Source organism: Astyanax mexicanus, chromosome 13, assembly GCF_023375975.1.
Source record: "Astyanax mexicanus isolate ESR-SI-001 chromosome 13, AstMex3_surface, whole genome shotgun sequence".
In the NCBI taxonomy this organism is placed as follows: Eukaryota; Metazoa; Chordata; class Actinopteri; order Characiformes; family Acestrorhamphidae; genus Astyanax; species Astyanax mexicanus.
Window position 1 is genome coordinate 29,053,468 of NC_064420.1, and position 16,189 is coordinate 29,069,656.

Here is a 16,189-nt window from a genome sequence, read left to right on the forward strand (position 1 = left end):
CTGTTTGGTTTCTCTTGCTGCCTTTGCAGATCCCCTGCTTCAGCATCTCTCTCGTCTCCCTCTGTCTCTCTCTCTCTTCTGTCTCCCCCTCCTACCCTCCTCCCTCCCCACATAAAGTGCCGCATTGCTGTATCAAAGTGGGGTGCGTTCACTACGCAGACAGATTTAGAGCCTGCCACCCCCCCTGTGTTGGAGTGCTAAGGAAGAAAGAGGGTGTTCAGAGGGAACACGCTGTGCTGCCTGAACACACAGCTACAGCAGGTAAGACCCCAAAGACATCTATCTGTCTGTTTATGTTTATGCTTCTGTTTACACTGCAGTCAGAATTCATTATAGGTAGTTTCTCCGGCCTTTCTCTGAGTGTTTGTTTGTTTATTTTTTTTCTTCTTCTATATTTTTTTTAATATCTATTCATTTATCACATTTCCTTTATGTAAACGTTTAGATACAGTTTATTAATCTGCTTTAATCTTGTTTTATAATGAATCTGCAATGCTGTTTATTCTGTCTGTGAAGAGCAGGGGAACCCTGGGTGGGAACATTCTCTCTTCTTTCCCTCTGTGTTCTGTTCATCATGGGGAAGGAAAAGATCCACATTAATATTGTTGTGATTGGCCATGTGGACTCTGGGAAGTCCACCACCACCGGTCACCTCATCTATAAGTGTGGAGGCATTGACAAGAGAACCATCGAGAAATTTGAGAAGGAGGCTGCAGAGGTACAGACAGATATTAACTTTCCAGAAGCTTCTATGTTTACTGTGGTAGCCCTACTAAGTTTTCAGGCTTGGAGATGAAAACTGAAAGTAATGAATATAGAAAGAAAACAATAGGTTGTGTATTTGAACTGGCATTCCTGGTTTGAAAAAAAATAGTCAACCAGTGTTTTCATGGGCATGTTTGTGCTGGTTTGTGATACATAGGAACACTGTGTATATAGTCTGTATTATTTAACTCCAGACCACTCCCTGGTTTGGCATGCAATTTGTGCTTTAAAAAGTTTCTGAGTGTCTACCTGTAAAAAATGATTTATAGGATGATCTATTACATGTTTCAGTTAACATGTTTCTGTACAGGCAAGAGCAAAACAAAATATATACAAAATATCCAAAGAATGCCATTACTAATAAAAAGAAGTCAGTTATAATATATATGATTGGATTTTCAGGCAGACAGAGTGTCGTAAAACTGACTTAAAAACTTAAAAAGTTTAAATCCTTGTTTTGTGGGGTGTTTTAATAGTATGTCATACCTTTATGCATTTATTCGTTTATAGAAGACAGTCATACATACACAAGATTATATTATTTACATCCCATATAGTTCATAGGATACTCAAATACTCTTAATTAGACATGTACATTTCAGAATTTAGATATGTATTAATTTGACCATGTTTTGATTTATTTGAAATTATATTGCTTTCTAAATGTCCTTTTATCAACATTTTGTTAAAACACTGTTTTTTTAATCAATCAGAAATTGATAATCTGGAGTGTTTTTGTAGCTGTAAATAAAATCATTTCTATGGTAAATTATTTGTATTGATTAGATCAAAAAAGGGTATTTATCACAAAGTTCTTCATATGTAAAAGGTTCTTGAAAGTAGTCAAAATGGAAAAAAAAAACTTATTATTTGATTGTGTATTCATTAGTACATTATTAGGATGTTAGAATTAGTTTTCCAGAGGAGAATTAAACCTAATTCTGGATTAATCAGGGATCAAATTCTTCAGGATTTTTTTTGAGAAACCAGACGAGTTCATACTGGTAAAATCTGTTCATCTATTAAAAAAACAACAACAAAAAAACAAACCTAAAATGTATAGAAGTTCAATGACGATTTTGGCTGAATGATAAAATCACAAGTACAGCCATTAGAATTTAACATTTTTCCTTGATCAAGTTGAATATATGATATAAAAAAAAAAAACTAAAATTAATGTTAAAATGGAAATCTCAAACATATAAAGCTTTTAAAATGACGGATGATGCTCAGCATTACATTAATACAGATATGCTAAACAAATGTTTACTACTGTAGAATGATATTTGTTTCTTTAAACTTTCTCTTCTTGTCACTGTTGCACAAAAACCTTTTATCATAGGATTTTCATAATATAATAGAAATGCTTATTGAATTTAAACTTTCCAATTTTTTGTCTGCTGTCCAGATGGGGAAAGGATCCTTTAAGTATGCCTGGGTATTGGACAAGCTAAAGGCAGAGCGAGAGAGAGGCATCACCATAGACATCTCTCTCTGGAAATTTGAGACTTCTAAATACTACATTACCATCATAGATGCTCCAGGTCACAGAGATTTTATCAAGAACATGATCACAGGGACTTCCCAGGTAAAGCTGCATCACATATCGATATTTTCCAGGCAAAGGCTGAAACATCAGGCCTTGGACATATTAGTGTTATAGGTCAGTGTCTGCTGAAAGGCCCCTTTGTCTCCAGTTCTGCAGATATATACTGTAAATAAAGCTGTATTTAATCTGCTGTCTGCAGTCATTTAGCAGCTGAACTTACTTGCAGGAGAACACTAACAGCTGTTCTGTAATGTCAGCTAACAGATGCCTGCACTTGCGTTTAGCTGAATGATGGATGGAGAGACAGCAAAGCCAATTTTTCTTTTTTGGACTCTCTTGGCTGGATGGTTGTGGTATGACCAAGGATTGAACTTGCAATCTCATTGCAAATTCACTGCTGGAGCAGCATTAGCATTACCTGCTAACTGTGCTAAGCACTAGCTCTATCGCCTTTCAGAGGTAGTATTATCAGCCTGTAGCCTGCTCCAGATAGCATTAACATTACCCACTAACTGAGCTAAGCGCTAATTAGCTCTTTCGTGTTTTAGAGGTAAGTATTTCGGACCGTAGCCTGCTGCTAACCCCGGCTAGAACTGCCAGAGCAACATTAGCATTACTTGCTAACCACGCTAAGCGCTAGTTAGCTGTTTCTGTGTTCAGAGCATTGTGATAAATTGTGTACTCCTAAGATGCTTTTCAATTTATGGTCCTGTGTCAAGGCACAAGTACTTGTTTTTATCATGGGATGCACTGCATCCACATCATATAGTCATGAAAGTGACTGGCAAAATTAAGTATTTCTCCCAGAATTTTATTGCAATTACATGTTTTGTTTATATACATGTATACTTTCATTCGTGTGTATTGGAACAGCACAGAAAACTGAGAAAGCCAAAAATGTATATAATTTCTGTATATAAACACCAGACAAAATTACTGGCAGCCTCAATTAAAATTTTTGATTGCACAAACTTTGGAAAATTGCTTCCTATAACCATCAATAAGCTTCTTACACCTCTAAACCTCTAAAATTTTGGACCACTCTTCGTTTGCAAAATGCTCCAGGTCTCTTAAATATGAAGGGATTTTAAGACCTATCCACAGGTGTTCAATAGGATTTAGATCTGGACTAATTGCTGGCAGCTTCAGAACTCTCTAGCACTTTTTTCTCATCTATCTCTGGGTGCTTTTTAAAGTATGTTTAGGGTCATTGTCCTGTTGGAAGGCCCAAGACCAAGGAGGCAAAGTCAGCTGTCTGACACTGGGCCCTACATTGCGACCCAAAATCCTTTGTTAATTTTAGATTTTATGTTGTCTTGCAGTATACACAAAGGAATTAAAAATGGACATAACAAAATATGTGTAGCTGCAATCGTTTTCAGTGAGAAATACTTCAGGGGGGCACAAAAACTTCGGCCATGACTGAATATATCTGATATAGCTGATGTAATTCACAACTTAGTTAAACAAAGTAAAAAGGATCAGATGCTAATTTATTGAAGCCAGATACAACAGGGCACCTTCATAGGTCTTGCAGAGTGGGCGGTTTATGAACATTTGCATATTTGGCAGGTGATCATAATATTTTGGCTTATGTGTATAGTTCCTGCAGGACTTGTTATATTTTCTGCACTATAAGACGCATTTAAAAATTCTTTAATTTTCCCAAAAATCGTCAGTGTGTGAATTGTACCAGTCAGGTTGTAAGGAGCAGTAAAGCCACTCTACTGAAGTGCAGCGTTATAGTTTAATTCTATATTTTAGTTCCCCAGCACCCGAGCAAGACTCGAGACTGGATCAGTATAAGCATTAGCTGCTAACCGTGCTAAGCGCTAGCTCTTTCGCCTTTCAGAGGTAGTATTATCAGCCTGTCGCCTGCTCCTAACTCCAGATAGCATTAGCATTACCCACTTACTGCGCTAAGAGCTAATTAGCTCTCTCGTGGTTTAGAGGCAAGTATTTCGGACCGTAGCCTGCTGCTAACCCCGGCTAAAACTGCCAGATCAACAATAGCATTACTCGCTAATCACGCTAAGCACTACTTAGCTGTTTCTGCGTTCAGAGGTGAGTGCATCAGACTGTAGCCTTTCTCTTCACCATGATAAAACAAGCTATGTGGGATGAACTGCTAACTAATATCGCCCTGGCTTACTGGAACACTCAGGGTTGCTCAGTGTTGTGCTGTCTGGATAGCCTTAGTGGAAATCTGGAAATTTAAGCTTACTGTAAATAAATGAAAGCACTTTACTTACCCAAATAAACAGTTTTCAGGAGAGAAATCTGTGTAGATTAATATAGAGCACTCGTTGGCCTTTAAAACTACCTTGTGTATGAAAATAGACCAGAAAACATTTATTGATAGTGCGCCTTATTATCCAGTGTGCCTTAAAGTGTGGAAAATATGGTATTTGTCCAAAACAGCGGCATTAATTAATTAACAACTAAATTAACAACCATAATTAAACATAAGCTTTACCTTCATTCATTGCTCTGCTTCTCATTAACAGGCAGACTGTGCCGTTTTGATCGTGGCAGCTGGCGTGGGTGAATTTGAAGCCGGCATCTCCAAGAACGGGCAGACACGCGAGCATGCCCTACTAGCCTACACTCTGGGTGTTAAACAGCTGATTGTAGCTGTCAACAAGATGGACTCCACAGAGCCTCCTTACAGCGAGAAGCGCTATGATGAGATAGTTAAGGAGGTCAGCGCCTACATCAAGAAGATTGGCTACAGCCCGGCGGCCGTGCCCTTCGTTCCCATTTCAGGGTGGCATGGGGACAACATGTTGGAGCCCTCCTCTAATGTAAGTCTTGAGAGTGTGTGTGTATAGACAGCTCTGGGAAAAAGTAAGAGACCACTTCAAAATGACGAGTTTATTTGATTTTTCCAAATTAAAAAACCTCTGGAATATAATCAAGAGGAAGATAGATGATCACAAGCCATCAAACTAAGCTGAACTGCTTGAACTTTGCACCAGGAGTGACATAATGTTATTCAAAAGCAGTGTGTAAGGCTGGTGGAGGACAACATGCCAAGATTGTGATTAAAAAACAGGGTTATTCCACCAAATATTGTTTTCTGAACTTTTAAAATTGTATGAATATGAACTTGTTTTATTTGCATTATTTGAGGACTGAAAGCTCTGCATCTTTTTTGTTATTTTAGCCATTTCTTATTTTCTGCAAATAAATGCTCTAAATGACAATATTTTTTATCAGGGATTTGGGAGAAATGTTGTCATTGGTTTATATAATAAAACAACATTGTTCATTTTACTGAAACATATACCTATAAATACCAAAATTGGTCTCTTAATTTTTTTCCAGAGCTGTATGGATGTATACTGTATGCATAGGTATGCAAGTGTGTTTTCCTGCTGGCATCTTTGTCCGTATATAACACCATCGTCCATCGTCTGCAGATGCCGTGGTTTAAAGGCTGGAAGCTGGACAGGAAGGAGCTTCATGCTACAGGAGTCACCCTTCTGGAGGCTCTGGACACTATCCTGCCCCCCACACGGCCCACAGACAAACCCTTACGTCTTCCCTTGCAGGACGTCTACAAGATTGGAGGTACTGCAGGCAGGATTCTCCTCACTGGGGTTTAAATTAAGCTTTTGACAACATATTCCTTCAAGTACATGATAACTTATAAAGAAACACTGTACTAAAATACTTAAATGCTGTATCTTTCTCTTTTACCTTACTGCATATTTTTGATGAGTTCAATATTGTTTGGCAGAATTGTTCTGCTTCGTTGCTATACATCTCTGCTCACTAGATAAAACCTTATAACTTATACAGGTGTGGCACTTAAACCATTTGAAGGAAACACTTTCTTATCAGTTTATATACTGCTATCACATGGCACATCAGTGAGGTTTAGAATATTTTAGCATCATACTTTGTAAAAAATGATATTCTAATGTTGGATTGGGCCTCACTTTGCTTTCAGAACAATATCAGTTCTTTGTGGCATAAATTCCACAAAATAATGTGGAAGTATTGTTTTAAGATTCTTGTCATTGTTGACAATGACAATTCTCTGGGAAAACTACTAAGGAACTTACTGAACTTACTTATGTACTGTACATAAAGCCAGTTTGAGATGACTGTGAATTGATGTTCACGATAGAGGACAAATCTCAAACAGACTGGCATTCAAATAATGATAATAGAAATGTACAGAAATTTCTTAGTAAAATATATATATATTTTTAATGATGTATTAACTTTGAAAGTAAAACAAACAGTGTCATTTAAATAAGGTGTTTAAACATGTGTGACCTTATATTTGTGAAAGCTTCATCCATTCCTTTATTCAAAATCGTGATCTTCTGTTTCTGCTCAGGTATTGGGACAGTGCCGGTGGGAAGGGTAGAGACTGGCGTCCTGCGGCCCGGCATGGTGGTGACCTTCGCCCCAGTCAACATCACCACGGAGGTGAAGTCTGTGGAGATGCACCACGAGTCTCTGACTGAAGCTCTGCCAGGGGATAACGTGGGCTTCAACGTAAAGAATGTGTCAGTGAAGGACATCCGCAGGGGGAACGTGTGCGGAGACAGCAGGTCAGACCCACCCCAGGAGGCCTCGGGGTTCACAGCACAGGTCAGATAAACACTGGCTGGACTGTTTATTACTCTTAGGGACTGTTATACAGTAACACAAACTGGAAGAATTCTGAATTGATGCTAGATTGGTTTGACCAAGGCAATTGCATTACTTGTGTTATGGACACTGGGCAGGAATGACAGGTTGAGGTAATTTTTAGAGAAGTGAAATAAGACAAACTTGTGAAAAATATTCGTTTTATGTTACTTTTAGAGCACATTTAGCTCAGCTGTGAGTAAACAAACAAAGAAGAGTAGCTAAACAAAGAATATATGTTTTATATTAACATGTCAATGTGTGCAATTAATCTAAAAACTTAATCTGGTGACGTATTTGTGTTTTTTAAGCCATTTTGTGGTATTTAATGATGTAAACATCGTGTTGTTACAGCTTAAAAGTTGAGAAGGTAGAATACTTTTTATTCAGATTAATTTATTCATCTGAATTAAATATAGGTACTCTCTGTACACACATGCACACGCACGTTGCTGCTTTTGTGTAGTTTGCCATTTTTCCTCTTCTGCCTGTGTAATGTACTCATTTTTCTACTTAAGAAGAATCATTCTTTCTTCATTTTTTTTTATATTTAGCATTTTTTGCATTTAGTTAACACTGCTCAAAGTTAAAAAGATAAAAACATTTAAGAAACTTATTTGAATATAAATAAAATTATCAAAGTTTTAGTGTTAAGTAGGAAAAATGTGATTAATCGTGATTATTGACCACTAATTGTTCAATTAATTGGTTAAATTTGTCATTGATCAACAGCTCTAATATATATCTTTCCTCTTGTGTGGAAATATGAAACAGTATCACTAATATTTAGTTTGATTTAAATTTGAATGATTTACTTTTTTTAAGAATATTATGGATTATGTAAGTGGCTCAGCAGAATAAGACGCTGACACTATGGCGATGCTCTCTCTCTGGGTGGGTAGATGGCGCTCTCTCCCCTCATCACTGCCATTGTGATGCTGGTTGGCACAGGGGGCCCAGCACTTGCCTGTGAGTGTGTTTGCTGTCTAGTGATGAATATTATTGGTATCATATTCCTGTCTGATGGTGCATGCCAGAGTAGCTAAAATTAGAAGATGTTGTAATGTGATGTAGATGCTTGCAAAACATTACATGTTGATGGAAGATAATGAAAACTTAAATTATAAAACTTAAATATGAATATGATCCGGAAAGCGAAAATCCAGCTTAAGACCAACTTTTGGTTTGCTGGTGGTTTAAAGTCTGGTCATTCAGATGAAAACATACCAAATGCTGGTATTCTGGCTGGTTAACCAGATTTTGATTAGCATAGTGTAGGTTTGTTACATTTAGACTATTAGTATGGCTATGCTTATTTTTCTGATATATCAGCTTAGTGATCTTCTGGTGTTGCTAATTGGTTCCAGGGATCACTACAAAATGTTTTGGTGTTGCAAAGTGGTTAACATGGTATCTCAGGTGGTTGGTATTGTGTTGCTAGGTAGTTCATATTGTTTTTTCATATTGTTTTTCTCAAATTTTTCCTATTTTCTCCCCAATTTACACAGCCAATTACCCAACTTACTCATTAGGACTCCCCCTATCACTAGTGATGCCCCAACACACCAGGAGGGTGAAGACTAACACATGCGTCCTCTGATATGTGTGAAGTCAACCACCGCTTCTTTTCGAGCTGCTGCTGATGCAGCATTGCCGAGCAGCCAGTGCGCTCGGAGGAAAGCGCCGCGACTCGGTTCCGGTACATCAGCTCACAGACGCCCTGTGCTGCGGACATCACCATAGGAGTGATGTGGGGAGAGAGCGCCATCTACCCACCAGGAGGGAGCAGGGCCAATTGTGCTCCCTCTGAGCGCCGGCAGCTTGATTCGAACCTGCGACCTCCTGCTCATAGTGGCAGCGATTTAGTCTGCTGGACCACTCGGCGGCCATATTGTTTTTTAAGGTGGCGGCTATGGTGTTTTTCAACTAAGACTAAGGCAGTTACTATTGTGTTGCTAGCTAAGTGGTTGCTAGCTGATTACTATAAAGTTAGTAAGTGATTGCTAGGAGGTTTCTGTCATATCCAAGTATGTTGATGTGGTGATTATTACATAGTGTACATGACCTTGCAATGCACAACCATTTTAAATTAATTATCATGTGGTTCCACATGTTCTTATTTTATTGTAATACATTATTTTTTAGGACTTGAACCAGTTAATGTGATACTGTGAAAAAAAAAGAGAAAGAATCAGAAGGGACATTTCAGTGCTTAGGACAGGTGGTACAGGTGGTACAGGTGGTACAGGTGGTACAGGGGGTACGCTACTGACCGGATTTATTCAAAAACATCCAAAAAAACTGTTTCAGGATTCTTTATTGCTATAGCACGTTCTCTTGTACTTCATTATAAAACTCATCTGATGTGCTTCTCTTTGCTTCTGTCTGTCTTTTGGTCTTTTCTCTCAGGTTATTATTTTGAATCACCCGGGTCAGATCTGTGCTGGTTACTCTCCTGTCATTGACTGCCACACGGCTCACATCGCCTGCAAGTTCGCTGAGCTGAAGGAGAAGATTGACCGTCGCTCTGGGAAGAAGCTGGAGGACAATCCCAAGAACCTGAAGTCTGGAGATGCTGCGATCGTGGACATGGTCCCAGGCAAACCCATGTGTGTGGAGAGCTTTTCTCAGTACCCTCCTCTGGGTGAGTGTACATTCATTAGCAGTTTACAAAATGTATCTGACCAGCCATGCTGTTAGGTCAGGTGTTCACCGCACCTGTCCTACTCGTTAGACTAATCACAGAACTCGTTACCTGGAAAAAAATTTGCTCAGCTGAGCTTTCCAAAAGGCCCATTTAGGCCATTTAACTGTGACACTGTTGTTTTATTGAATTAGAATAATGGAGAAACCGTTTCATTGAATTAGAATAAATGCTTGAATTTTTGTTTTCTGTGAAGAGTGTTCACTGTGTAGTATAAAGTCAGGGTTGAGTAGAATTTCTAAGTTGTAAAATCAATCATGGGTAAGCAGCGCGACATCTCAACCGGAATAGTGGCTCAAATTCAAGCCCTTCGCCAACAAGGCTTGACCCAAACTAAAATTGCTGAGCAGCTCGGCATCAGCCAGTCTTCCGTCTGCAAAGCTCTCAAGAAAAACTGCAGCAAGCGCACCAACTGTTCCGGCGTCCGAAAAACTTCTGCTCGCGACAACAAGCAGCTGAGAAAGATCTCAGTCAGCAACCGGTTCAAGTCCACTTCCGAGCTCACCGACTTGTGGAACAAGCAGACCGGCGCTGACGTCTCCAGATCAACCACTTACCGTCGTCTGCGCGAACTCGGCTTCAAATCTCGCGTTCCAGCAGTAAAACCGATGCTGAACAAGAAACAAATGGAGAAACGGCTGAAGTGGGCCAAAGAACACGGCGAGTGGACTGCTGAAGACTGGCAGAAAGTGGTCTTCAGTGACGAATCACGCTTCTGCATCTCCTTCGGTGACCAAGGTCCTTGTGTCTGGCGTCGTGGTGGCGAAACCTACAACCACGAGTGCGTGAAAAGATCCGTCAAGTTTCCCCAGAGCGTTATGGTCTGGGGATGCATGTCCGCTCGAGGTGTAGGGAAACTCTGCTTCCTCAAGAAGACTGTCAATGCTGCCGTATATCAAGATGTTCTGGAAACGTTCCTGATTCCGACTGTTGAGGAACAGTTCGGCGAAGAAGACTTCATATTTCAACAGGATCTTGCACTGGCTCATGCTGCAAAGTCGACCAAAGATTGGTTCACTAAAAAACAGCTTGAAGTTTTGGCATGGCCGGCCAACTCGCCTGACCTCAATGTCATTGAAAACCTTCGGGCCATCGTCAAGCGGAAAATTCGCGACAGAAAGCCTACTATGCTGGACCAACTGAAGCAGAACATCGCCACTGCCTGGGAAGCTGTGAGTGCGGAAACTTGCGACAAGCTGGTCAAATCGATGCCGCGGAGACTTCAGGCAGTCATACAAGCCAAGGGGGCAGCCACAAAATACTGAGAAAGTGATGATTGTAATTATAATAAAAATTATTCTAATTCAATGAAACGGTTTCTCCATTATTCTAATTCAATAAAACAACAGTGTCACAGTTAAATGGCCTAAATGGGCCTTTTGGAAAGCTCAGCTGAGCAAATTTTTTTCCAGGTAACGAGTTCTGTGATTAGTCTAACGAGTAGGACAGGTGCGGTGAACACCTGATTTGCTTTCTGCACAAAAAATGCATTCAAAGAATTTCATGATAGCACTATTTCAAATTATTCTAATTCGTTGACCAGCACCTGTATATGGTTTTAAAATCTTAAAGCACTTCATGCTTCCCTCTGCTGACAACGTTTATGGAGATGCAGATTTCTTTTTCCACTTTACTGTGCTTTAACTGTGCTTTAACTGTGGGGGTCTAAGAGTAAGCCTCCTAGGAGAAACAAATAAGATATGAATATATTAAGTTATAAATATATGAAAAAATTAAAATAAAGACAAGTATTTGGAAATATTGGTCATAGAAGCGTGTTTGTGTTCAGTACAGATATTATATGACTTAACATTTATCCATCCAATAACAAAAGCACTCAATGTATTGTTTCCTAAAAAGCACACCACCTTCCAATTTTTATAATAAACTATATTTTTTAGTTTTTTTCAATATAAATTTTTATTTATAAAATTATAGGTATGTGTTTGAGTAAAATGAACATGTTTCCAAAAAATTCCAAATAAAAATATTGTCATTTACAGCATTTATTAGCAGAAAATAAGTAATGGCTGAAAAAAAGAAAGATGCAGAGCTTTCAGACCTCAAAAAATGCAAATAAATAAATATATAGAAGATATTTGGTGGAATAACTCCGGTTTTTAATCCCAGTTTTAATGCATCTTGGCATGTTCTCCTCCACCAGCCATCACACTGCTTTGGGATAACTTTATACCTGCACTCCTGGTGCAAACATTCAAGCAGTTCTGCTTGGTTTGATGGCTTGTGATCATCCATCTTCCTCTTGATTATATTCCAGAGGTTTTCAATTTGGTAAAATCAAAGAAACTCTTCATTTTTAAGTGGTCTTTTATTTTTTTTCCAGAGCCGTATGTTAAGAAATATACAAATAAACACAATAGACATCATGTTTTCATGATTATGCAAATATCATTAATACTACTGAGGTCATGTCCATTTATTGTACGATGAGTCGATGATGTAGTCATCATTTCATTTAGCTAAATTTGTTTTGTTATTGCTCAAAGATTTACAAACTATGACTTGACCTATCAACTCTGATAGCTTGCTCTTATTCTGTTCTCTTCTTTTTTTTTTTTGCCTCTTTCTCTTTTAAACTCAAACTCAATGACCTGAAGCCTGGTTTGTGTAAGGCATAGATAACCCACACCACATGAGACGTGGACCACTTAGACACTTTCTATCTGTTTCTATCTGTGTCATATTTCCATAAAACATATCTGCTAACCCTTAGGGGGTCTGCAATTGCTTAAATGAGAATGGCAGTTTATGTAATTCTGACTTCCTCTTCTTTTTTTTTTTTAGGATTCTTTTAAAATGCACTAATTTGTGGCTTACTTTCACACACACTTAGCTCATATTTGGAGGAAGTCATGGTTGTAGCAAAACAATCAGTGTTCTAACATTTGTGTGTTCCAGGACGCTTTGCTGTCCGAGATATGAGGCAGACCGTCGCCGTCGGGGTCATCAAGAACGTGGAAAAGAAGGTGGGTGGGAGCGGCAAAATCACCAAATCAGCACAGAAAGCTCAGAAGGCCGGCAAGTGAACCTGAAGCTCCTGGTCCGGACCCCGTCCAGCTCCCACAAATCTAGAAGCCCCCACTGTGTACCTGGGCATGCTCAGCGCCCCCTTTTGCAGCTCAAATACATTCTGCATCGCTGACTGGAGGATGATGGTCTTCTGAATGTGAAGGACAGACAATGTCTATCGAAGGGTTTACCACAGCCTTGTTGCAATTTATCCATTTTACTGCTCAGGCTGCAGTCTCTATATATTCTGTATAATATATATCTATACCCTGTATATATTTATATCAGTATAATAGAGGGAGGTTTGCATTTTGAGGTCTGTGCTGCAGCCGTAGAATAAATGAAGGTGGAATCACACAGTTCTGGAGTGACAGAGCATTAGCACGAGTCTCGATCTCACAAGCTTGTGTGTCTTAATGACTAATAATTAAAAAAGAAATAAATAAAATGTTTATTTTATATTTATGATTTCCCTTTGTTTACAAGCCGTCACTACATCACTTTTTTGTTTATGCTTTACGCACATGTTGTCCTTGCTGTAAGAGAGAACTTCGCAACCCTGAAGCTTTAATGATTAATAAATAAAAAGGCTGCTATATAATCAGACACAGTTCACCCAGGCCTTAGGCGACTTGTTTTTTTTTCTTTTAATAAAACTAAACCTGTGAAAAATCTACCTTTTGAGCTTAATTTTAATGAAATGATTCATATTAAGTATGTTTCCATAATTTTCAGTTAAATAGAAATTAGGCCAAAAATGAAAAATTCACTTTGTTCATGTACAGTACCAGTCAAGTGTTTCTCATTTAGTGTTTTATATATTTTTTTCTACATTGTAAATTAATACTGAAGTCATCAGTAGTGGTTTCTAAGGCTGATACTCTGAAGAACTTATACTGTGCAACAGAGGTATCTCTTGCTCTTCCTTTACAGGGGTGTCCCTAATGAGAGCCAGTTTCATCATAACTTTTTAATGGTCTTTGCAACTGCATTTAAGGATACTTTCAAAGTTCTTAAAATATTTTGGATTGACAAACTATTTTTTCTTTACTTTACTAATTGAGTAGTTTTTGCCATAATATGGATTAGAACATTACTGTATACCATCTTTACAACTTTACAACTGATGCTCTCAAACTAATTAAGAGGCAAGATATTCAAGTAATTAACTCTTTACAAGTTTTGCACAGCTGTTAACTGCCATTTCTATCCAGCCAAGATGTGCAAAGCTGTCATCTTAACAAAAGGTGCTACTTTGAAGAATCTAAAATATATTCTGGTTCAACACTTTTTTTCTCAAAACAATTCAATGTTTTCTTCATAGTTTGGATGAAGAAAACATTCGTATTTGGACTCTAGACTGGTCCAGACCAGTAAATAAATGTGGCGAAAATGCTGGCTTTGACTGAGCACAAATTCTAAGTCCAGCATATGTAACTACACTATTGTTAGGTAACTAGCTACGTACTGGCTAATGTTGCCATTTGATGATAACGTCTGACTTACCTGAAAAAACAAACAAACAAAAAAAAACAGCAAAGAAATTCATACAGAGTGTCTGTTAATGTGATCAACGGCAAAACACCACATAATCCATAGTATGATTATCTAGCTTATTGCCTGACAGCTCGATTACAACTCTGGATCATGGCAACTTCATTTAATGCAGACCGTTCCAGTGACTGCAGGTTATCATGTGTTCAAGTTCGTTGTAAAAAAAAGGGCATATATTTTGGCCACTGCCACTTCTTTGGTTTGTGTCCTTGGTTTCTTAAAAGATAGCTTTTAAGCTTTTTAATCTCCTTTGACACTGCTGCCGCGTTTAGTGTGCGCGTCTTTAGCCATTTTGTTAGTGGAGTGGTTCAGACATATACTTTCTAATATTGTTTAAACAATATTAATGTCGTATGTTACCTCACTATCCCACTGAAAACCTCACTACTGTTGTCCATTTTCCCTTCTCGCAAAAAGTTTTTATTTTCCTTGATGTAGAATTTGAGTGAATTCTGATCTGGTTGTTCAGCATGAATCAATTAATCAGCTGTGTGTCAATTGATAGGTTGGGTGTCATAACAGAAGAGTTACTTGCTGTCTTCAAACACAGACTGAAGACTTATCTTTTTAAAGAGTTCCTAAACTAACATTTTTCTCCTTGTTGTCTAGACATTATCGATGCTTGATGTATCTTTCTTATTCTAGTCTATTTAAACTCACTAAGGATTTTTTCAGAGTAGACAACAAAACCCTTTTGTAAGTCTTTCTGGATAAGGGTGTCTGCTAAAGACCTTAAATGTTAAAGTAAATATATGCCAGAAAGATTGGATTTAGGCCAGGTTAGGTACTCAGAAATGTCCAGCCAAGAGCAGTTAAGTGATCAGAAACACAAAGGATCATCCATTGCAGTCTTAAAGAGGCAATTCCCAGTTTAAACACACTTAAATACTCAATCCAAGCTTAGCAGGTGTGTTACAGCTGGGGAACCAATGAACCATGCAGGATACCAGCTCTTCGGGACCAGGATTTATGATCCCACACTGACGTGGCTAACACAAACTAGCTATCAAAATAGATGGGCTATAATCTTTTAACTGCACACGAAAAAAAGTACTTATTCCTGTCCTAAACATAGGAAGAAAAAAAAAGTTGCTAAGGCTACTAGCCTGGAAGCCATTTAGGTTTGTCCTTCAGCTCAATGAGGGCCAGACTGATATGTCTTAAACTAGACACAGCTGGATCCTCTAATAGTCATTTTCTATGGTTCACATACTTCTCTCCCATACCACTTCTGAAGCCAATCCCCATTAGTCAGTCACTGATTAGAGTGATAACTTGGCCATTTATGGCCGCTCACAGATGTCTGAGAACACAGTTGATTGGATTTAGTTGCTGCAAGGCAAACTCTTAGGCCTTCTGTAATGGAGGTTAAGAGGAGTAAGGAATTTATTGGCCCCTGTTTGACCAGATGACTCCCCTTTGGGAGCAGATAACTGGTGGACATAAGTGTTGTGATGAATTTGATGATAGGAGCATTAACCAGCACTGATGGAGCGTAAAAAAAAAAACGATCTCTTAATCTGTGATCATGTTCTGAACATACAGTAGGACCTCTTTAGGCTGGATATTTTTTTTAAACAATTACATGTCCAGCAAACACACTTCCAGTGGCACTAGGTTGTATGAAAATCCACCAATACCACAGCAGTGCTCTATCAATTTTTGCTCTTTTCTGCACCTTTTATCTAATGTGCATTATTGTGAATCTATACATTTGTGTCAAAAGTTCATTATTTAAATGCTTTAAGATTGTTTGGAATAAAATTTTACAATTTTATACCTGCCTCCAATGGAAGTGGACGAGGTTTCTGTCTGCCAAACTGGAGAAGTTTTGATCTGACAACAACGACCATGGCACGTCTGTCATGTTTGTGTAGCAACTCGGTTGAGAATTGCCCATCAGCCAAGTAATATCTGGTAAGCATTAATGACAGTGTTCT

At 38.5% G+C, this 16,189-nt stretch overlaps 1 protein-coding gene across 2 annotated transcripts; it reads left to right on the forward strand.

Annotated features, from left to right (window-relative positions):
• On the forward strand, nucleotides 1-13,371 carry eef1a2 (eukaryotic translation elongation factor 1 alpha 2). 2 transcript variants are annotated; one of them, XM_022664575.2, is made up of 8 exons: nucleotides 1-261; nucleotides 522-718; nucleotides 2,174-2,353; nucleotides 4,822-5,118; nucleotides 5,737-5,887; nucleotides 6,666-6,922; nucleotides 9,371-9,605; nucleotides 12,585-13,371. In XM_022664575.2, exons 2-8 carry the CDS (start codon nucleotides 575-577, stop codon nucleotides 12,710-12,712), a joined length of 1,392 nt encoding a protein of 463 aa, XP_022520296.2. In that variant the 5' UTR covers nucleotides 1-261; nucleotides 522-574; the 3' UTR covers nucleotides 12,713-13,371. The 2 variants fall into 2 exon arrangements, with proteins under 2 accessions (XP_022520296.2, XP_007234722.3); XM_007234660.4 differs by having other exon boundaries at nucleotides 172-261; nucleotides 517-718.
• Nucleotides 13,372-16,189: the final 2,818 nt, after the last annotated feature.